General features: G+C 37.3%; 5 protein-coding genes across 17 annotated transcripts; 2 read left to right on the top strand and 3 right to left on the bottom strand.

Annotated features, from left to right (window-relative positions):
* Positions 1-894: 894 nt before the first annotated feature.
* Positions 895-2,616, top strand: LOC104791821 (psbP-like protein 1, chloroplastic). Its single transcript, XM_010517796.3, has 7 exons — positions 895-1,234; positions 1,394-1,474; positions 1,600-1,682; positions 1,790-1,912; positions 2,011-2,082; positions 2,185-2,281; positions 2,378-2,616. The coding sequence occupies exons 1-7, from the start codon at positions 1,099-1,101 to the stop codon at positions 2,476-2,478; spliced, it is 693 nt and encodes a 230-aa protein (XP_010516098.1). The 5' UTR covers positions 895-1,098; the 3' UTR covers positions 2,479-2,616.
* A 1,295-nt stretch (positions 2,617-3,911) lies between these two features.
* LOC104791819 (ABC transporter B family member 20-like) lies at positions 3,912-10,339 on the top strand. The gene is made up of 10 exons (XM_087453479.1): positions 3,912-4,557; positions 4,727-4,781; positions 4,873-5,048; positions 5,162-5,362; positions 5,920-6,179; positions 6,335-6,645; positions 6,735-6,955; positions 7,049-8,129; positions 8,219-8,460; positions 8,681-10,339. The coding sequence occupies exons 1-10, from the start codon at positions 4,144-4,146 to the stop codon at positions 9,908-9,910; spliced, it is 4,191 nt and encodes a 1,396-aa protein (XP_087309605.1). The 5' UTR covers positions 3,912-4,143; the 3' UTR covers positions 9,911-10,339.
* Positions 10,290-11,997, bottom strand: LOC104791820 (uncharacterized). 4 transcript variants are annotated; one of them, XM_087453481.1, is made up of 4 exons: positions 11,737-11,997; positions 11,522-11,616; positions 11,356-11,430; positions 10,290-11,161 (listed from the first exon to the last, which is right to left on the bottom strand). In XM_087453481.1, exons 3-4 carry the CDS (start codon positions 11,371-11,373, stop codon positions 10,337-10,339), a joined length of 843 nt encoding a protein of 280 aa, XP_087309607.1. In that variant the 5' UTR covers positions 11,374-11,430; positions 11,522-11,616; positions 11,737-11,997; the 3' UTR covers positions 10,290-10,336. The 4 variants fall into 4 exon arrangements, with proteins under 4 accessions (XP_087309607.1, XP_087309606.1, XP_010516096.2 ...); XM_087453480.1 differs by having other exon boundaries at positions 10,290-11,164; positions 11,737-11,791; XM_010517794.3 differs by having other exon boundaries at positions 10,290-11,164; positions 11,522-11,796.
* A 52-nt stretch (positions 11,998-12,049) lies between these two features.
* On the bottom strand, positions 12,050-13,532 carry LOC104791817 (large ribosomal subunit protein uL23y). The gene is made up of 4 exons (XM_010517793.3): positions 13,405-13,532; positions 13,257-13,301; positions 12,409-12,772; positions 12,050-12,315 (listed from the first exon to the last, which is right to left on the bottom strand). The coding sequence occupies exons 2-4, from the start codon at positions 13,270-13,272 to the stop codon at positions 12,231-12,233; spliced, it is 465 nt and encodes a 154-aa protein (XP_010516095.1). The 5' UTR covers positions 13,273-13,301; positions 13,405-13,532; the 3' UTR covers positions 12,050-12,230.
* A 93-nt stretch (positions 13,533-13,625) lies between these two features.
* Positions 13,626-18,491, bottom strand: LOC104791816 (protein-tyrosine-phosphatase MKP1). Of its 10 annotated transcripts, none has more exons than XM_087453475.1 (6): positions 18,314-18,441; positions 18,089-18,144; positions 15,441-17,978; positions 15,022-15,177; positions 14,693-14,826; positions 13,626-14,249 (listed from the first exon to the last, which is right to left on the bottom strand). In XM_087453475.1, exons 3-4 carry the CDS (start codon positions 17,748-17,750, stop codon positions 15,121-15,123), a joined length of 2,367 nt encoding a protein of 788 aa, XP_087309601.1. In that variant the 5' UTR covers positions 17,751-17,978; positions 18,089-18,144; positions 18,314-18,441; the 3' UTR covers positions 13,626-14,249; positions 14,693-14,826; positions 15,022-15,120. The 10 variants fall into 10 exon arrangements, with proteins under 10 accessions (XP_087309601.1, XP_087309602.1, XP_087309598.1 ...); XM_087453476.1 differs by having other exon boundaries at positions 13,626-14,189; XM_087453472.1 differs by having other exon boundaries at positions 15,022-15,065.
* Positions 18,492-22,451: the final 3,960 nt, after the last annotated feature.

Here is a 22,451-nt window from a genome sequence, read left to right as displayed (position 1 = left end):
CCTCAATGAGCCCAACTACCTAGATCGCCCAGCGGCCGACCTAACAAGGAAGAAGAAATTTTCCTAATCTTGGTTTGATCCATTAGGAAAGTAGATATATTTTGTAATCTAGAGAAACATATAAATAAGGGGCATCCCCTTTATTGTAAATCATCGAGCAATTAATACAAAAACCCTAATTCTTCATAGTTCTTGAGCAAAACCCTAATTTCTTCCTCAAGAGATCAAAACCCCTCTTTATTTTCTAGCTTGAATCCACTTTTTAGAGAGAGATCTTAAATGAATTTTTTCCCCCCGCATACAAATTTATTGTGTGAATTCTAGATCCAACAATCCTACTATCGAATATCCTAACATGAAAAATCGACGTTCCAAGATCCGAAAGGGAACTCCGAATATTAATTTTCGTATCGGATCTGGTCTCGGATCCCATGAATTTTGGTAGGCATCGACGTCGGGGTTGTAATATGAAGCGTTGATTGCCAGCCTGCGAGTTCGGGTATACGGGTCGGTTTTTTGGTTATTCGGGTATTCGGATTTTCAAAAACTCCACCGAACATAACCGAAGAAAAAATCGGTTCAGGTCGGGTTTCGGGTCGGATCGAATGAGAATTGGTCTTGGGTTTATCCGGTTTAAATCTTAAAACCGATTGAAATCGGTATAAATTCGGTTTAAACCGGTTAAATTACGGTATATTTCGATATAATTTTATTTTTATTAAAAAATAATATAAAAAAGTCGGATTTCGGGTCGGGTCGGGTCGGGTCCGGATACCAAACTTGGTTTTCAATCTTTCTGAATTAAACCGAACCCTAAATTTGGTTGAACCGAAACTCGAAAAGTTTGGGTCGGGTCGGATAAAAGTGGCGGGCTGAGTTGATTGTGTAAGGGTTATCCCGGAAAGATTTATTATTTCGAAGGATCTTTATATATATATATATATATATTTTTTTTTTTTGGTTCTCTCTCGCATATTTTTTAAAAGGTCAGGAAGTTTCAAAGTGGATAAAAACTGAGACAGAACCGAATCCATCCATAAAGAGACAACGGAAGATCTAATCTCTATCGACCACATATACACTTTAATCTCTTCGCCAATGGCTTCTCTGAAGCTTACACCTTCTTCTTCTCCAATCTCCATCCCCAAGGTTGTTGGTGTTCCTTGCTCTAGGAAAGGAGTTTCATTTCTTGTAAAAGCTGAGCATTCTTCGTCTTCCTCTTCTGATCTTCAAGGTTTGTTGTGTTTTCTTATTAAATATTTAGGGTTTCGTTTCAATTCATCATAATTTCTCTCCAGATTCTGCTGCCCTGATGGCAACTATAAAAAATGAATCTTTATTTTTTTTTTGTTTTACCATTTACAAAGTTTGTGTTTTTTAATTTTATTTTCAGGTAAATGTCAGAGACGTCTGGTTGTAACGTTTGGTATTGTTGCTCCTTGGATCTCATTGCTAAGTAGAGCTCCAGTATCATGTAAGTTTTTGATTTTCTCTAATCCTATCTTTTAGTTTCCAGATTTTGCCTTTTGACACTAATTTTTTTTTTTGCATATATTTGTGAAATGTGTTATCCTAAGAGGATTGATATATATGACTCAGTTGCTGCAGAAAGCAAAAAAGGATTCCTTGCTGTCTCTGACAATAAGGATGCTTATTCGTTTATCTATCCATTTGGGTGGCAGGTATCATTGTGATCTTCTTTAGTTAACTACTACCTTACCGCGCCGACCCATTTACAAAAAAAAAGACTTACTAGTTATAACCACCTCGTTTTGAATATTGGTTCTAGGAAGTTGTGATTGAGGGTCAAGATAAGGTATACAAAGATGTTATTGAGCCGTTAGAAAGCGTTAGTGTGAAATTGATCCCAACTAGCAAACAGACTATTAAAGAATTTGGCCCTCCCAAGCAGGTACTGTATGTTACGTTCTATTGGGATGTTACATTCTTCTCTTCTTATTTTGAATTTTAAATTCTCTCAAAATGTTTGAACTTTGTGTCTGGTCACAGATCGCTGAAACACTGATAAAGAAAGTTTTGGCCCCTCCAAATCAGAAAACAAACCTTGTTGATGCATCAGAGGTTTGCTCCTTTGAGATATAACCTTTCAACTAATACATTGAGTATTGATGCTCTTAAGTGTAATTATATAGAGAGTGCATGGTTTTGTCTCAATTGATGCAGCATGATGTTGATGGGAAGACTTATTATCAGTTTGAGTTCACTGTTCAGGCTAGAAACTACACCCGCCATGCCCTGGGTGTAATCACTGTGTTTAATGGTACCTATCATCTCCATGACTTCACAATGATATCTGATTTTATTTTTTAGTTCGATTTGCGAAAGAGTCATTGGTGACTGGCGTGGTGCTGTGCAGGAAAATTCTACACATTGACGACGGGAGCAAATGAGAGGAGGTGGGAGAAGATGAAAGATAGGCTTCACACTGTGGTAGATTCCTTCAAGATCACTGTTTGAAAATTATCAAGTTTGGTTTGGTTATCTCTTGTTTTGAAAAGGCCCATTTCTTCTTGTATTTTTGTCCATTCTTCTTCTTCTCTTAACAATATTGTTTTTTCCTGTAAGTGAGATTCAATACTCTTGACTTGCCTATTACCCCCTCTCTCTCTCTCTCTCTCTCTCTCTCTGCTTTTTAACCCAACTTCATTTTCACAACATATATAGTTTGGCCAATTTGAACCAAAAAGGGCTTATAAATTGTGATGTTACAGTCAGAAAACGAAACAGAGTATTGATATTTCACATCGTTTCCAACTATGGTTTCTCTTCAGTTGAATCACACTCTGTTTGCACTCCAAATCCTCACTTGGCTTGAAGCTTGTGTAACTCTTCCCACTGTCATTTCAAGAGCAGCCACATGGAATGGAAGGTATAATAAACATCATTTCTTTCAGTCAAATGACCACGCATATCGTATATTCGGCCGGGAGCGATATATCAGCTGCAATGCAAATACATAAAGAGTGCAACTGCCAAGAAAAAATTGTTTCCATTCAGAAATCTACTTGTAATTGATGCGCAAGAAAGGGCCTTGTTCCTGTAGACACAGCTTTGCCAAACTATAGAGGAGAGGACGTTTCTATGTTGAGATCCATATCAAGCAACCTTTCTCGCCTTTAGATCCGTCATGAAAAAAATGTTTTCTCTCTAGCTATGCCAAAGCAAGTCTCCTTCCTTGATGACCATTCTATTTTTTTTTTTTTTTTTTTGGCTCAACAACAACTTATATTCACCCAAATTAGAGTACACATGGTTTATCACACATTACATCATTTTTGATCCAATTTGGCTCCAAAGAATATAGCTTAGGATCATAATTCTGAAAAAAAAGAGATTCCTTTGCTATCTTATCTGCCACTTTATTACAACCTCTAGGAGAGAAAACAACTTTGCACTCAGTGAAAGTATGGAGCATAGCTTGAATGTCTTGAAGTATCGGGGCAAAAGCTGGCCAGCATTCTCCATTATTCACCATATTGACTGTTCCCAAGGAGTCTGATTCTATTTTTATTCTCAAGCTTTGGTCCTTTCCTGCAAAATCAATGCATAGAAGAGAATTCTTAGCATTCATTCATGTCACTAAATAGCTAAGCTAGCTGTACATGCTTCTTAGTCTTTAACAAAATATGGACCACACCACATAGTGCATCCATAGACCAATAGCAATTGTTCATTTTCAACGCAAGGCGGATCTAAAACTTATTTTCACATGTGGCGGATCCTTTATTTTCAGAACTTGAAATTAAACTGACTGTTTCATTTTTCTAAAAATTTACTATTCGCGTTGTTCATTAATTCACCAGCTCTTTTGTATTTGACGGCACAGTACAAACACATGACAAAGCACTGCAACGGCAACACAAATATCAAAAGATCTCACCAAAATTATTGGAGGAAAAAAAAAAAAAAAACTTAAAACAAAAAAATTAAATTAAAAAAAAAAAACTTCTTCATCTAATTAAAAAAAAAAAGAAGCTTAGAACAGATCCAGAGCTAATTTTAGCTATTAAAACCAAATTCGAAAATCCCTAAAAAATCTCTAAATCTAGGGTTTTTGTTCTTCTTCTTATACACAGAACAGAAGGTGAGTCGTCGTGGTGAGCTCCTTCGGGGACTCCAAAGATGATGATCTCTAGAGGTTTATTCGGATGGTCTCCACCTCATATGCAACCGTTAACTCCAGTCTCTGAAGTCTCCGAGCCTCCCGAGTCTCCTTCTCCTTATCTCGACCCTGGTGCTGAGTCTGGTGGTGGCACGGGTACGGCGGCAGCGCAAGCGCAAGCGGACGCTGATGAAGAGATTGATGAGCTAGACGAGGTTGAGCCACCTCCTGCTGCTGTTCCTTTCTCTCAGCTCTTCGCTTGCGCTGACCGTTTCGATTGGGTGCTTATGATTGTTGGCTCCGTTGCTGCTGCTGCTCATGGTACTGCGCTTATTGTTTACTTGCATTACTTCGCCAAGATTGTTGAGGTTCTTGCTTTCTCTAATGATTCGACTCACCAGAGATCTCGGGATCAGTTTGACCGCCTCGTCGAGGTTAGTTTCGCTTTTTGACGATTTACCTCCGAATTGGCTTTTTTTTTTGGTTTTATTATTATGTGTTTGTCAAAGAGTGTGTTTTGAACTGTTTAGCTTCAGTTTCCATTATTGAAAGCATTGATACGCACCAGCCATCTCAAGTTACTTATCTGCTCATTTTGTGCAGCTTTCATTGACTATCGTCTACATCGCCGGGGCTGTTTTCATTTCTGGTTGGATTGGTAAGTTGTTGTTTTTTTTGCTTAATATACATATATAAAATGTTTCTTATTTAACAGTCAGTCACTCTTACTAAATGTGTTCTTATAATAGAGGTTTCTTGCTGGATACTGACTGGAGAGAGGCAGACCGCTGTGATCAGGTCCAAGTACGTCCAAGTACTATTGAATCAGGATATGAGTTTCTTTGATACATATGGTAATAATGGGGATATTGTGAGCCAAGTGCTGAGCGATGTCTTACTCATTCAGTCAGCTTTAAGCGAAAAAGTATGTCTGTCCCTTTATATTGACTCTAAGAGTTTTCTCGTTCATATCTTTTCCTTTTCACTGTGAGTTATATGCTATTTCTTTAATCTTCTTCCTGTTCCCGGACTTTGCAGGTTGGAAATTATATTCATAACATGGCTACGTTTATCAGTGGACTTATTATTGGATTTGTCAACTGCTGGGAAATTGCATTGATTACATTAGCCACCGGTCCTTTCATTGTTGCTGCAGGAGGCATATCAAATATATTTCTCCACAGACTTGCTGAGAACATACAAGATGCATATGCTGAAGCAGCCGGTATTGCTGAACAGGTATTACGATTGATAGGTTTATTGAGAGATTATGAAACTAGCATCAAGATTTTCTCTTCGCCGCAATTTAAAACTTGAAGTTTTTTCCAGTATGATCGCTGAATACTTGAAGTATAAAAACTGGAAGCTAAAAACTAACTGTTAAAAGTTTGTATCACTATATTTTCTCATATACATATGTGCCTTGTTGGCATCCAACTTTCTTTTTCTGCATATTTTGACTTAGAATTATGCTTAGAGAGTTAAGCATCTTTTCTTTTTAGCTCTTATTTAATCAAACTTTTTTTGTTAAGTTCAGAAAATGGTAGGCAGAATCCAAGAGGGTTAAGGTTGCACTTAGGCACGCATTTCTAGGTTACTTCAGTAGATACAGTGAGGTTTACCGCGATCAAGAATCAGTTTAGCTTCTGCCAGTTTATGCATGATTACAAGTGGTTTTGTAATGTATACCCTACAGTTCCCATTTTATAGTACTCCCTTCCGAGATTAGTTATTTGCCTCAGTTAGAGTCTGGTATGAATATTCTAATCTTAGAATGATTTATCTTAAATGTGCAGGCAATCTCTTACATTAGGACTTTATATGCCTTTACAAATGAAACTCTAGCAAAATATTCATATGCAACCTCCCTTCAAGCAACCCTGAGATATGGCATATTAATTAGTCTTGTGCAAGGCCTTGGACTTGGATTTACTTATGGGCTTGCTATATGCTCGTGTGCCCTGCAACTTTGGATTGGACGATTCTTCGTTAACAATGGAAGGGCAAATGGTGGAGAAATCATAGCAGCTCTTTTTGCTGTTATTTTAAGTGGCCTGTAAGCTTTTCTGCTGGTGGAGAAATCTTCCCAGTCTCTACTCTCTACTAATATCATATTTAATACATGTTCAGTTGATGTTAGTATTACATTTACATATATACACATGTTATTACATAGAATAATGTCTTGATTATGCATATTCTGTTGGGCAGGGGTTTAAACCAAGCTGCTACGAACTTCTATTCTTTTGATCAAGGAAGGATTGCTGCGTATAGACTTTTTGAGATGATAACTCGTTCTTCTTCTGTGGCTAATCAAGAAGGAGATGTGCTGGCTTCTGTTCAAGGAAATATTGAGTTCCGGAATGTGTATTTCAGTTATCTGTCACGGCCTGAAATTCCAATCTTGAGTGGATTTTACCTGACGGTTCCTGCTAAAAAAGCAGTTGCACTTGTTGGTAGAAATGGTTCTGGAAAAAGCAGCATCATTCCTTTAATGGAACGATTTTATGATCCAACATTAGGTACTTTGACTTGTAGTTTAAGATGCACCACTCACCTGTCCATGGAGAAAATTATGAGCTGACTCCATCTGTGGTTTTCTCTTATGCAGGAGAAGTTCTCCTTGATGGAGAAAATATTAAAAATCTAAAACTGGAGTGGCTGAGAAGCCAAATAGGCCTGGTTACCCAGGAGCCTGCTCTGCTAAGCTTGAGCATAAGAGAGAATATTGCATATGGTCGTGATGCTACTCATGATCAGATAGAGGAGGCAGCCAAAATTGCGCATGCACACACATTTATCAGCTCACTTGAAAAAGGATATGAAACTCAGGTAGACATCATTTGAAAAAATACTGTTATGAAATCCTGTTTTCTTCAGTTGGTATTCAACATTGAAGTGGGAAATGCCTTCTTTGTCTTCTAGGTCGGGAGAGCCGGTTTATCAATGACAGAGGAGCAGAAAATAAAACTTTCGATTGCTAGAGCTGTGCTTTTGAACCCAACAATTCTTCTGCTAGATGAAGTAACTGGAGGACTAGACTTCGAAGCTGAAAGAATTGTTCAGGAGGCTCTCGATCTTCTGATGTTGGGACGGTCAACGATAATAATAGCCCGACGATTAAGTTTGATTAGAAATACTGACTATATTGCCGTGATGGAGGAAGGTCAGCTCGTTGAAATGGGTACACACGATGAATTGATAAATCTTGGTGGGCTGTATGCTGAGCTTCTGAATTGTGAAGAAGCAACAAAGCTTCCAAGAACCAAGAGAGAGTCGTCAGCTGGCTGTGGCATCCAAGAACCATCATCACCCAAAATGATCAAGTCTCCATCTCTTCAGAGAGGTAATGGTGTGTTCCGTCCCCAGGACCTGTGTTTTAATACTGAAGAATCACCTAATGATCATAGCCCTGCACCTGAGAAAGTGGGGGAAAATGGCTTGCCTCTGGACGATGCTGATAAAGAGCCAACTATCAAAAGGCAAGATAGTTTCGAGATGAGGTTACCAGAACTTCCTAAAATTGATGTTCAGTGTCCCCGTCAAAAATCAAACGGTTCAGATCCAGAGTCCCCTGTTTCGCCCCTTTTAACATCCGATCCTAAAAACGAGCGTTCTCATTCACAGACTTTTAGTCGTCCTCTTAGTTTTTCTGATGACACGACAGCAAATGGTAAGCCGGCTAAGGATGCTCAACACAAGAAGTCACCTTCATTTTGGAGGTTGGCACAGCTTAGTTTCCCAGAGTGGCTTTATGCTGTATTAGGGAGTCTTGGTGCTGCCATCTTTGGCTCTTTCAATCCTCTTCTGGCTTATGTCATTGCGTTGGTAGTGACAGAATATTATAAAAGCAAAGGAGGCCACTTGCGCGACGAGGTTGACAAATGGTGTTTAATCATTGCCTGCATGGGGATTGTGACAGTTGTTGCCAATTTCTTGCAGCACTTCTATTTTGGCATAATGGGGGAGAAAATGACGGAGAGAGTTCGGAGGATGATGTTCTCAGGTAGGAAATTTTTTATTCATTATAATTTACTTCACCTCATTTTAACTATTTTTACTTGCCTCAGTTCATTAATTTTCCTGCTATTACAGCAATGCTGCGTAACGAAGTTGGATGGTTCGATGATGAAGAGAACAGTCCAGATACGTTATCCATGCGTTTAGCAAATGATGCTACTTTTGTCCGAGCTGCCTTCAGCAACAGGCTTTCAATATTTATTCAAGATAGTTTTGCTGTTATTGTTGCTCTTCTTATTGGGTTGCTGCTTGGTTGGCGTTTGGCCCTTGTTGCATTGGCAACTTTGCCAATTCTCACACTTTCTGCCATTGCTCAGGTTTGCATTGTTCCTTCTAGAAACTTCTTTGAAATTTATTATTATATTTTAGTCAGTTTGTGTTCATTATCATGTGTTTCTGATTTTGCAAACCTTCAAGTTCAAGTAGAGATTTAGCATGTATCTCATTTTTTTTCCTCATTCTGAATGCACGTAGCTCAGAAATGTTTGTTTATTCAGCTGACAGAACATTCTAATCATCACCTAAACGATTTTGCAGAAACTGTGGCTTGGCGGATTCTCAAAAGGCATACAGGAGATGCATAGAAAGGCATCTTTAGTCCTCGAGGATGCTGTTAGAAACATCTACACTGTTGTTGCTTTCTGTGCTGGTAACAAAGTGATGGAACTGTACAGGATGCAGCTCCAGCGGATACTCAGACAGAGCTTTCTCCATGGGATGGTTATAGGTTTTGCGTTTGGTTTCTCACAGTTTCTTCTTTTCGCCTGCAATGCGTTCCTCCTATGGTGCACTGCGTTATCTGTTGACCGCGGATATATGAAATTATCCACAGCTATAACAGAGTACATGGTTTTCTCATTTGCTACATTTGCCCTTGTCGAGCCATTTGGATTAGCACCGTACATCCTCAAGCGACGTAAGTCTCTCATTTCAGTTTTTGAGATCATAGATCGAGTCCCTACAATTGAACCAGATGATAACTCTGCTCTCAAACCGCCTAATGTCTACGGAAGCATTGAACTGAGGAACATCGACTTCTGCTACCCAACTCGACCCGAGGTACTTGTGCTGAGCAACTTCAGTCTGAAAATCAGTGGCGGACAGACCGTAGCTGTGGTTGGCGTTTCGGGTTCTGGAAAAAGCACAATAATCTCACTAGTAGAGAGATACTACGACCCAGTTGCTGGTCAAGTCCTACTAGATGGGAGAGACTTGAAGTTGTATAATTTGAGATGGTTGAGAAGCCACATGGGTTTGGTTCAGCAAGAACCCATAATCTTTTCCACAACAATCAGAGAGAATATCATATATGCAAGACATAATGCGAGTGAAGCTGAGATGAAGGAAGCAGCAAGAATTGCAAATGCTCACCATTTCATCAGCAGCTTACCTCACGGTTACGACACACATATCGGGATGAGAGGCGTGGAACTAACCCCGGGACAGAAACAGAGAATAGCGATAGCGCGGGTAGTGCTGAAGAATGCTCCCATCATCTTTATAGATGAAGCAAGCTCGTCTATCGAATCTGAATCGAGCCGGGTTGTGCAGGAGGCTCTTGACACATTGATAATGGGGAACAAAACAACGATTCTAATAGCACATAGAGCGGCTATGATGAGACATGTGGATAACATTGTGGTTCTCAATGGAGGGAGGATAGTAGAGGAAGGTACACATGATTCTTTAACAGCAAAGAATGGATTGTATGTCCGTTTGATGCAACCACATTTCGGTAAAGGTTTACGCCAACATCGACTAATATAGAGTTTGAGGCTCTCTCGATGATAGAAATGGTTTTGGCATCTCTGATCAATAATCCCCGGGAGGGACGGCTAAATGCTAAAAAGGATTTATACAACCACGGTTAGTTCTGTAGCAGATAGTGCCCCCTGTAGATGTAGATTTCCATGGTGTTCGACCTGCTTATTCATTTTTTGGAGACGAAGCTTTAGAAGTAGGTCATGGTCATTGCTTCGTTCTCCAAGGTACCGTATATCGATTTTGTTCATTAAATCCGAAGATTTTAGAAGGGTGGTAAATCATTCGGGAAAATGTTTATTTTTTCTTTTCCTTTATTTTTTGTGCTGGTTTGATCTTGTAAAAACTTTGATGATGTATGTAAAGTTTCTTAAGCGGTAGAGAATTTGTAAATGTATTCACTTATTATTGCACAAGATATGGGTTTTAAGTTCAGAGAGATGAAAAAATGGGCACACCGGGCAATGTATTTCCGGAATCGACAATGTATGTGTTCCCGGACACATATTGAGAAGCGTCATGAATGAGATAGCGAACAAGAGAGGTAAGCCCGGGATCCACAGTTTGTTGCACCTTTAACGGGACAACACGCTCGGTCACGTTCTTCATCCACTCTTTCTGCAGGAGACTTTCTGTAATCTCTGACTTGAAAAGCCCCGGTGCGATCGAGTTTACTCTGATCTTGTGCACGCCTAACTCAAGTGCCATCATCCTCGACATAGTGTCAACTCCGCCTTTGGAACAAGCATATGCGAGTCCACCGGGCAACAGCCCACGGTGAAGCCCTGCGATCGATGAGATGTTTATCACCGAGCCACCGCGTTTAGCGTCACGCATCAAAAGGCACACGTACTTGGAGACTAACCAAGGTCCGGTTAAGTTGGTCCTGAAGACTTTCTCCCATTCATCCTCTGACACATCCAAACTCGTCTTGACCTCGCCTCTGATTCCGGCATTGTTGATCAACACATCGATTTTTCCAAAGATCTCCCAAGCTTCCTTAACCGCTTTTTGAATTGTAAGTGCATCTGATGAAACATCAAGCTCAAGAGCTGCAGCTTGGGTTCCAGTTGAATTATAGCTGTTAATTTGAGAGCAGAGAGAGTTGAGACGATCAACACGACGAGCTGCTGCGATAATCTTACAGCCAGCTTTAGCCAGATCAAGACAAACCTCTCTTCCTATACCAGAAGAAGCTCCTGTCACAAGAACCACTTTGTCTTCAAGTTCACACCATGGCTCCAATTGCCTCAACACCTGCTTCTCCCCAAAACAAAAACAAAAAAAAAGTAATTTCAGATTACATAGACAGAAGAAACACACGATCGATAATCTCCATGGAATCATATGATGAAAAAAAAAGATAACACAAAATCAATATGCTTATCTAATAATATTGAAGCTAATACAAGAAAAAGAAAGATGGGACATGAGAGAAAAGGGTATCTCACAGTTTGATGATTGCTCATATTTGTTTATCTGTGTGTCGTCGTCTTCGATGGATAAAGAGAAGCCCATGACATAGCCTTTATATATACAAAAATAAAAGAGTGTCAAAGAACAATACCATACTCCCAATTTAACATGTTTCACATAAGATGTTTAGCGAACCCATACCGCGGTTCTAAAGACAAGACACCAACTCGAACACGTTCCCACAACAGGACTGTTTGTGCCCAATCCGTAGTTTTTAGGTCCCAATGAATAACATCCTTACATTGCATATTAAAAAAAGATTCGTGTAATCATCACCAGATAACGTGGCAATCTAATTCCTTAACTGATTCGTGTAACCCATCGCAAACTTATTAGGTTTTGATGATTTTACTTACCGACTATCAATCAATACCCGACATTAGGAGACTCCATGATGTTTCCTGTCTTATTTTGGCAACAAGCAAATAAACAATTCATATATATTTATAAATACAGTATTGTAACGTTTTTTATAACCACGAGTTTCTCGCGTACAGATTGGTAGTGCTCGGGCTCCACAACGAAGTGTTCACTGTTCAGTACTATATCATTCAAAAATACCTAAAATAAATTGATAAAGAATATGTAGACAATTGGATTTTGAGTTGGTTTAAAACTAAACCGGGATCATAGAGGTAGAAGAATAAAGAAAGAGATTGGAACAAGAACTAAAGAGAAGATACGGACTCATCAACAAATACCAAACCTTAATCTTCGAATCCAAAGATAAAAAAACATATAACAAAAGATAATATCTTAATTTTCTCTAGCAAAACTGGAGACTATGGAAAAAGAAAAACCAGAAGTCTGTTTTCAAAGTGAAATCACAGAGCTGACAGATGGATGAGATTTAGATGATCCCGATTTTGTTAGCCACGTCCAAAGCATCATAATCAGGAGTCAACCTCACATACGCTTTCTTCGTTCCATCGGGCCTGTAACAAAAAGATACATTATATAACATCATCTCTTCAAGTAAAAAAACGAAAACTAAAGTGATGTTTTCTGTTTTCCAAGTGTGTTTTTACCTAATGAGGGTGTTGACTTTCTTGGTCTGAATGTCATACATCTTCTTGACAGCATCTTTGATCTTCTTCTTGTCAGCACGGATGTCAACAATGAAGACTAAGGTGTTGTTGTCTTCGATCTTCTTCATGGCAGATTCGGTAGTGAGAGGGTACTTGAGGATCTGGTAATGATCCAATTTGTTCCTTGGCGTTGCACTGAGTCGTGGGTACTTGGGATTCCTAGGAATGCTCAATGTCTTTGGCCTGTGGAAAGTCACCTTTGTCCTGATCTTCTTAGCAGACTTCTTAATGATTTGGCCAGATTTCACTGCTTTCGCAGCTTTCAAGGCCTTGGCCTTAGGGTCGGCCTTCTTGGTGACATCAACTGCAACAACAATAGAGCATTGAACCAATTATAAAAAGGATTTGTAAAACCTGAATTTGTATATGAGCCATTACCATGGTTACTACTATTAACGAAATGCATATTCATTTTAAACAATCGTCATAATCCCAAAACACTTTTATGTTCAATACTATATCAAGCTCAGACTCGTTTCTAAAAAGACAGCTCATAAAGAAAGTTTTGATCCTTGGCAACTCAAGGACAAACAAGCACATGATCAGATGAAACAATAACAGAGAAAAGTCACATCAGCACGAGTAAGAGAAGACGTGATGATCAAAACACGATATATTAACAGAGCCAGGCAAGAATCATACATTTCAGAAAGCTGTTGTTCAGTCACAGTATTGGATATTGCTAAACAAGCAATCGTGATTAGCAGCAAATTTGGAATCAAATTTACTAATCAAAGTAACGAGAAACAAAGCAGGTAACAACGGAAAACAAAAAATAAAGGCCTCACCTTTAGCTGGAGCCATTAGTCAAAGATAGATCCTTTCAACGAAACCTGCAAAACCCAGAAAATCAAATCAGTAAAGAAACTGATAGCAATTGAAGCTGAGAGAAGAAGGGGCTAGAACGGGAGATCGAGAGAGATGAGAAGGACGAACCTCAGCGGGGAAACAGAAGAAACCCTAAAAAATCAGCAGCGTCGAAGTTGCTCTGAGGTTTTTATTTATTTGTAAAAGGTGAAGTGAAAATGAAACCATAAGAGTAAACCCTAGATTGATTCCATTTTGGGCCTTGGATACAGTAGTCGGCTTCCTTTAAATGAGCCCATTAGAAACGAGGTTAAAAAATTGATGAAGTGATGAAGTTTACTACAAAAAGATTTTGTGAACGTATTCATTGAACAAATAGAAACTGTAACTAGAAAACCAAGATGGGGACATCAAATTGCTGATGCTAATTTTTTTTTTGGTCGGAAAAGGGGGCTTAACCCCTGTTTTATTAATAGAAAAATTTAAAAACATTACACTGGAACCAAACGTGGGCGCGCAGCCCCGATAGCATCTTCTAATACAATAGAGTTCACCACATCCACTCTAGCCTCAAATAAATGAAACCCCAAAGGTAATGTGAATGCATAGTTAGCTTAACCGTCCGCGAGACGGTTTGCCTAGAAACGCGGACTATCCAGTTACGCGACAAGAAGCCGTAGCACATACGTACTAGGAAGGACAGGGGATGCGAATCATTAATCCTTGTCGTTAAAAAGCCTACCACCGTCTCAGAGTCCACCTCTAACTCAACCCGCGAGTACCTTCGATCCCACGCCACATACAAACCATAATACATGCCCCATAGCTCCGCCAGAGAGCAGAACAAATCCCTAAGTTCAACGAGAATCCCACACACCAATTGCCATCACCATCCCTGATAACCCCACCTGCAGCTGCGAGACCCAGATTCCCGCCGGATGCTCCATCAGTATTTATTTTAAACCATCCCTCACCTGGTGGCGTAATCCAGTTAAAAAAATGTAACCAAACTCCAAATCCTTATTTAATATCGAGTTAAAAAAAAAAAACATGTCTCATGAATCATTGTAAAATTGCTTTCATTGTACCAAATAAATCTACATGTATAGTGTGTCACCAAGTGAGGCCTTGAGGAGAAAGAAAAAGGACATTTGGTATGGTTTTACAGTTTTACTGTATTAGAGAGAGAAAAAAATGAAACTTTGTGCAAAAACCAAAATTGGAGGACAAGGAAAACAGTAGTAAATTAAGTGTTTAAGACGGTAATTATTCAATTAGACTTCAAAACCTACAGAGTTCTTTACTTGGTGAATAAACGAAAAGGAAAAGTTTAACAAAAAAAAACTATTGTGGCTGAGCTGTATTTGTAAACATTTGTAACAAGTCCATTATCTAAAATCCTCATAAAGCCCCCTACCTTACAGTTTTATATCTGATGCTAACAATGGCCCTTAAGGACTTAATATGATAGAAGTTGTTTTTTTCCTCACTGTACAAGAGAGCTGTTTCCCTCCTTCCAACATCAACTTCCATAAGCACAGAGAGAGATCTCTGCATCAGACGTTAAACAGAAAGAACAATAAGGTTTGTAAACCGATCATTCGAGCTTTTATGTTTTTGTTCCAACCATCCTCAACTCAAATCAATAAAAAGACAGCAAATAAACATAATCCAGAAGTGACGATCAAGATGGGATGCAATTGTAAGGAAAAAGTATTAGGAACTGCGTTCAGAGTAATTTCTCACCTAAGCTGAATGGAATACTTGGAAAGTATTGAAGTCGAAGGAATCTGTGAAAGAAAAAGAAAAAAAACAGAGTAAATGTGTAGAACTTGCGGGCTGGTGCTATAGCACACTCAGCAGTGCAAGAAATTCTAGCTGATCCTCAGCTTCCCTAACTATCTGTGAACAAAAAAAGAGAAGCAAGTTATCAGTTACACACATCAAAATGACCATAGCAAGTTGAAACCATGCAAACCCTATAAGATAAATCAGTACATACAACTGCTGAAATCATATGGATTCTATATCTTCAGTAATGAAAGTGCTGGGATTGTAATTTTTATCTTCAAATTTAGTTTGGTTAGATAAGATATGACAAAGATGACCAAGCAGACTTTAAAACTAGTAAAAACTATCAGAGCATCTAAAGTTTTGGCGATTACCTTTATAGGGGTATCTTTTGGCAAGTCCATCTGAGACAAAATGGATTCACCAACCTGTATCCAATCAACATTCTCCCCAGTGTCCGCCGCTTTGTTGCTATCTATTAGAGAACAGTTGTTATCAAAAGAGAATGACTTTCCTATCCAAATGTACAAAATCCTACTACCCGTTCCTCCTACAGCATCACTTGGCAACGGGATTGCTATAACAGATTCTGAATCTAAGCAACCTCTGCTCAGTTCTGTAATCATCTCCATACTTGGCCACCGACATGCTACAGGCTGGCCCAAGTTATCACCTCCCGATTTGTGTTTATCAGATGTACTGCGACTGATTAAGGATATCATTTCCTTCTGTGGCAAATCTGAATCTGCAGTTCTCTCTTTGCAGTCATTTGCTGGATTTAGATCGCCATTTCTAATTCCCTCCAAGTTGAAGACTATGTCAATGCTATCATCCGGATGTAAAGTAAACGCAGGTGTGCTTCTGTTAGAATCAACCAAACCTGGTAACTTCAGAGATCCTTTCAGACTGCCTCTACGCTCTGCAAGAGAGGGTGAAGCCTTTCTATTTGGTGACGGTTCAATGTAAGGCTGTGGAGAATTATTGACACCACGAGATTCTTTAGGAGAAGTCTGGGATGGAAGGAGAGACAGGCTGGAAAATTTCGGCAATGTCAACGATGGTGGAATAGAAGAAGGTCTCAAGGACGACCGCCTAGATGATTGTGAGAAACTCTTTAAGCTATTGCCTGAATTTGTTGAACATACAGAATCCGGAGAAAGAAAAGGAGGCGATGCAGATGACGATGAAGAAGTTGTTGAGGAAGGTGAGGCTGATGAATGCACGATCATCATCGAATCAGAATAGACCCTAGATAGAGGCGTTTTGGAGACATACCGAAAACCCTTCTCAAACCTTGATGCAAACTTACATTTCAATGAGCTCCAACTGTTTTCCCTAGCAGGAAGATGAGTCTCATGTTCGTTGTTGGATGAAGCTAAAGTTGGCACAAAACCTCCCTCGATGGCTTTCTGGAAAATCTCAAAATCCAGATTATATGCGTCGACCTTCCTGTCACCTGGTTGAATTTTAACCACCGAGCCCCCGATCATAGGCAAAATGCTTGCAAAAGCGTCCCAGTAATAAGCAGGCTCATCGCCTTCTCTGACCACCATAATAGGTGCTTCGACTTTCTCATATCGAGCAATCTGACAAACAGCAGCTTTTGCATCTCTTTCCATAATGGTTTCACACTGTCTACCAACCCAAATGTAAATCGCAGAAGGTAAGTGAATGATAAATGCACCTCTTGAATCCAGAGAAGACGGGCATGGATCATTCAACAGTTTTGGAACAAGATGCAAAGGATCATAAGGAGAGTGTGGAGACATTCTATACATCCTAAGTAAGGAAGTAGGGCTTAGCGGGAACGCATGAACCCTCTTTTGGCATTGTAACAATTGGCAAGCAAAGCCCATGTTAGGATCAGCAATACCTCTAGCAGACTTTACATACTGAAATGCATCGTCGAAACTTTGCCCTTCTCTCCACATCAGATATGCAATTACCAACGAGGTAGATCGTGAAACTCCTTGACAACAATGAACAAAGATCCTTCCACTTTGCTCCCTCACGTCTTCAAAGTAGTCAAACACATCGTACAGAATACTAGTTATATCCTCTGACGGACTATCCTGTAACCACAGGGATCTGTAACAAAAATCAGACTTGAAGTATTCCGGACAGATAAAACCAACGCAGTTCAGGATATGCGTGATCCCATTGTTCTTCAAAATATTCTTATCTTTTGCCACAGCATCTCCTCCCACGTATATATGGTCAGCAACCTTTGAACACTCTTTATCAAAGTAAGCAATCTTCTCCCTCTTAGCTAGACCAGCGCTCTTATCTGAGACCCGCTGCTGCGTTGATGATAAATCGAGCTTTAATCTCTCCCCGGTTGTTTTGTTCCCGCTAGGTGTTGGTGGATGAGGCCACTCACCAACATCATCCGAACCCGCCTTAGGCCACTCATCTAAGCTCCTCCTAGAAATGGAAAGAGGCTGCAACGGTGGCAAACAAGCTCTAGCCTTGCTGTTGTGATGGGAACGAGGAGTTAAAGGAGGAGGTGGGCATCTACGACTGGGGCCAGAACTATTAGGACAGGGAATGTTGAGACTTTGCTCCTCACCCTCGGAAACTTGTGATGCAGTCCTTGAAGCAGACCAAGAGGCAGAACGCCAAAACAATTTCTTAGAACCAGGAGGAGGCTCATCATTCCCCATGGCATCCTCTCTTCCCACCATCCAATCTTTTAATCTCAGAAAGACTTTGAAAACTTTTATCCCCAACACACACACACACACAAAAACAAAAACAAAAATCCAACTTGTTCCTCACAACAACATCTACTGTAAACCAAGGATCTTTGCTTCTCCCATATTACTTCAGTGATAAATCCACATCTGATCTAACAATTAACCATCAAAAGCTCTCTCACGAATCAAATCAGTCTTATCCCAGACTTTAAAACCCTAAAACAGGAAGAGAGAAGAACCCAGTATCAGATCAAACACGACAAAAGAAGATAGGTAAACACGCATAAGAAAGAAAAAAAAAAAAAAAAAGAAAAGAGAGAATATACCCGAATTCAATAAGACCAGAATTAATTAATACCTCGAGAAAGGACGATACAGAAACCTGAATTAAAAAAAGGATAAGAAACAGAAACAGAAGAAACTGAGAATCTGAAAAGATGATGACAAAAAAGGGGGGGATGAAGCAATTCTCCTGGGTTGGTTATATATATATATATATATATATATATATATATAGATATGAGAGTAAAGGAGAGAGATTTGGAACTTACGGAGTGAGGAGGATTGAGAGAGCCGTCAAAGTTTGGATCTTTTTATTTTTTTTTCTTTAGAGAAGAGAAGAGAGAGAATGGGGCAAAGCAAAAGCTGAAGATTGAAGAAGAAGAAAGAACACAACAACAAAAGGGAAAGATGGGAAGTGGGAGAAAACAGTAATTTTTTTTTTTAATTAAAAAAAATTATAATTCGTTTTTACTTTTTCTATTATTATTTTAATTATTTTTGCTATTATTATTTTAATTATTTTTGGGGTATATTATAAAGTAACAGTGACGATTAAATTAATTATTGATAATTATCTCCTGATTTGAATTTTTATAGAAACGCGTTGAAACCTTTGAAACCAATTTGTCAGCATTTTTTCATTTATTGCTTGTCAAAAAACATAATTAAATTTATTTAGAGTTTCTCATGTGTTAACTCTACAGTTAAAGTAATTACTAAGTTAACTTTGGATTTCTTTAGTCAACTATACCTTTTTTTAACATACAAATTAAACCTGCTTAAAATACCATTTTCAGTCTTACTTGTTTAATCAAAGCATTAATTATTCTTTTGAACAAAAATTAATTACCATCCAATACAATAATAACTGCTTCATTTTGAATTTTTTTTTTTTCAAAATTTATTAACAAGACTAAATAAATTTTGATGAATTTAAATAACTTAAAAGCATGATGATACTGATCATTATTGAGTAGACAGACATTTCTTAATAACTTTCCCCCGTGATAATTGGCAGTGATGATTGTTGTTTTATTTATTCTCTATTTTTGTCTTGTTTGCAATATTATTATTATTATTATTTTGTGTCTTTTCACTTGTATAAGAAAAATAAACTTTTCTTCATCGAAACAAAATATTTTTTCCGCATAGACGATGGACTTGAAACGTACTATACTCTTTGTTTGTTCTATTTTAACGTAGCATTAATATTTAATTAGTAACCACATTTACTAATATTGACAAGTCCAAGATGAATGAATATATTATACGATTGTGTTATCAAAATCATATTTTGGAGCGATTAATTATTTTGATACGACTGCTATAAGACCAAAGAAAAGATTGTGGCCTTATTCGATCTACGTTATTACATTTTTTCTGACGTTTAAAGTGTGGTATGAACATATTCTAATGAGACATACATTTCATTGACCTCCTTATAAAATCTATATACATTATTATAAAATTAAAAACTTAATCTGCTATTTTATAAACTTAAACCGATAGATAATTTCGTTTTAATTGTAAAATCTAAATCCTAACCATCTCATTTGTAAACTCAAACCGACATATAATTTCGTTCTAATTATAAAATCTAAACCCTATCTATCACATTTGTAAACTCAAACCGACGTATAATTTTGTTCTAATTGTAAAATCTAAACCCTAACTATCACATTTGTAAACTCAAACCGACGTATAATTTCATTTTAATTATAGAATCTAAACTATAATTCTCATTTATAAACCCAAACCGATATATAAACTATTTTGATTGTACAATCTAAACCAAGCCAATATTTAATTTTCTTTAAATAAAAGTATACAGAATTTGTTTTCTTAATTTGTTTTGCTTTTTTATTTAATTTTGAATTATTTTTAAATAAAATACTAAATAGAAAATTTTGATTAGTTGAGAGGAGAGGGAATGAATACAATGTTCAACCGGCTAAAGGTGAAGCTAAGTATTTTTCTATTTTAATACAAAACTAAACACACAATTCTAGTCTCTATCGCTTTTTTTATCTATCACTACTGTTTGGTTACTTTTTTATTGTTATTTTTTTTTTACTATTTGGTTATACTTATGCCGCTTTATGACAAATATTTATTCTGCATCCTTCACATAACGTTTTCTACCAATATCACCACTCGAAGTTTCGAATCATAATGTTAGTGGTTTGAATAACAAAATAATTAGTAAGAAAAATAGACGTCAAAAGTTTTAGTGAAAAGTAGTTTTGAAAGCAATGGCAAGTTTCTTGTGTTGACCAGGCCGTGTGCAGTAGTTTATTTTGTTTCCAAAAAGATGCTCAGCACTGGTCAATGTATGATGATCACATATATTTCAGGCATCAGATTTACCTTACATGTTATAGGATTTTTAGGCATGAAATATGTATAATGTATCCTATTAGTGTTGTTTGATACTTTTCATGTGAATATACAAAAAAAATTCCTAATATATTTATAAGCAAACTGAATCTTAAAACTTTGTTTTTTTTTTCTTAAAGAAAACTGGTAGGTGAATTACAAATAAATTATGTATGTTTTAAAAAAAAATACACTGAAATACTAAAAAAGTACTCATTATTTAAACAATCTTCTCTATTAATCTATGCACCCTTAATTTGTATCTTCTAGGTTTCTCTTCTCTTAGCTCCCTTAGTAGTTTCTCTCCAGTCTCCATGTTTCCTCCTAAACACAACGGTGTGCTTTCCTCTCTTGCATGCAAAGAAGTGAAACAACCCAGCTTAGTCATGTTAATTTTACTTATCCTTCTTGCTCAACTGTACTCACAAATTTAGCATTACTTTTTCCAGTTAAAGGCCAACATGCATTCTCTATTGATTTTCTTTAGTGGATTGAACCAGGATTATGCCAAAACTGACCTTGACCTTGAACCAGATTGCAGTAATATTATCGCTCGTTGGAAAAAAAAGGTGAAAATAAAGGTTGATGAAAGAGCCAGTCCTCTGAAGTTTCATTTGCATGTCTTTGACTCTTTGAATAGTCTATTGTTCGAAGCAACACATAATCTTACTCGATTAAAGAAAATTAATATTGTTGTTTGAGAGAAAAGACTGATGAAAGTGATGTTGATCTTCTAAAAATTTTGTTATATATATTAACTTATGAAGAAATAGTATTTTCATGTTTTTTTAAAATGTTTTTTTAATACTCACATCATTAGTAAATTTTGATTTTTTCACATTTTTGAATTTTATTTTGTTGGTGTATAATATACACATTCATAAGAAAACCAATCCGTACGTGTTCATGAATTTATAAAAACATAAATTTTGTTAAAACTTTAGAATCCTCTCTAAGCTAGAAGCCTCTTTCTTATAGTGAAAATACACCATTAATGAACCACGCACAACCCTACGATATCAACGACTTTAGTAAAGATAGTAATGAAACAGTTTGTTAGAAAAGATAAGAGTAGAACTAGTCAAAACCATATAATTTTTAATGTAAGATATAATCTAACGTTGGATTTTCTTGAGAATTTGAGGACGCAGTCGCTGTTGTTGATGTTCTTCTTTGGTCAATAATTGTAACCTACACGTCGTCGTCAATCCAATTTGATAATCTTTTTATTTTTTTTCTACAATGCCATATTTGTCTCTAGGAAAATGATTTAATACTATAAGAAAAACCGGAACTATATAGATTGTTGAACTATCATTATTTAACCAAAAACGTCATAGCTAGCTTAATGTGGACTTGACTCAGTTCGTATATATTTCAGTATTTGAGCTTATAGTTTACGTTGATATAGTAAACTAAAACGTCTTGTTTCCTTATGAAACTATATAGATAAGAGTTTTAAACTTCCATCATTTTCTAAGCTTTAGAAACGTAATAACATTAGAACACGTACGAAAGCATACGTAAAAACACCAAAACAATTCACAGTTATCTAGCTATATTTACTACTAGCTATTAAGAAATTACATATTCTGATCCACTACATGTTCAATCTATCCATGTTGTTTTGCTAGTTCATATCTCAAAATTATATATAAGACCGGTTAATAAACAAATATTACAATAGTGAGGAATCTTTATTTTTTTCTAATGTCTAACAAAGTCAATGTTTATGGTAATTACCAATGTGGTAATTAGAGCGATGCGTCGTGTGATACATGTATCATATGATCGAAGAGCTCTGATACCATAACAAACTCAATCATGCATCTTCTGTAACAAACTCGAGAGTGAGAAAGAGAGTTACTAAATTGGGTTTCTCTTTTATGTTAACTGGTACGAGATAAATGTTCTTTCTGTATAGCTTCAAGTGTGGAAGTTAAACTAAACATAAGCTTAGTTCTAAACTTTTAATTAACTCTATACTAACGATAATTTGGATCGTAACTTCTGATGTTCTCATGATTCATT

The sequence above is a fragment of the Camelina sativa genome, chromosome 6 (assembly GCF_030686135.1).
Source record: "Camelina sativa cultivar CO46 ecotype springtype chromosome 6, ASM3068613v1".
Classification (NCBI taxonomy): domain Eukaryota; kingdom Viridiplantae; phylum Streptophyta; class Magnoliopsida; order Brassicales; family Brassicaceae; genus Camelina; species Camelina sativa.
Note: the sequence above shows the minus strand (reverse complement) of the source record. Positions and strands in the feature narration are given on the sequence as shown.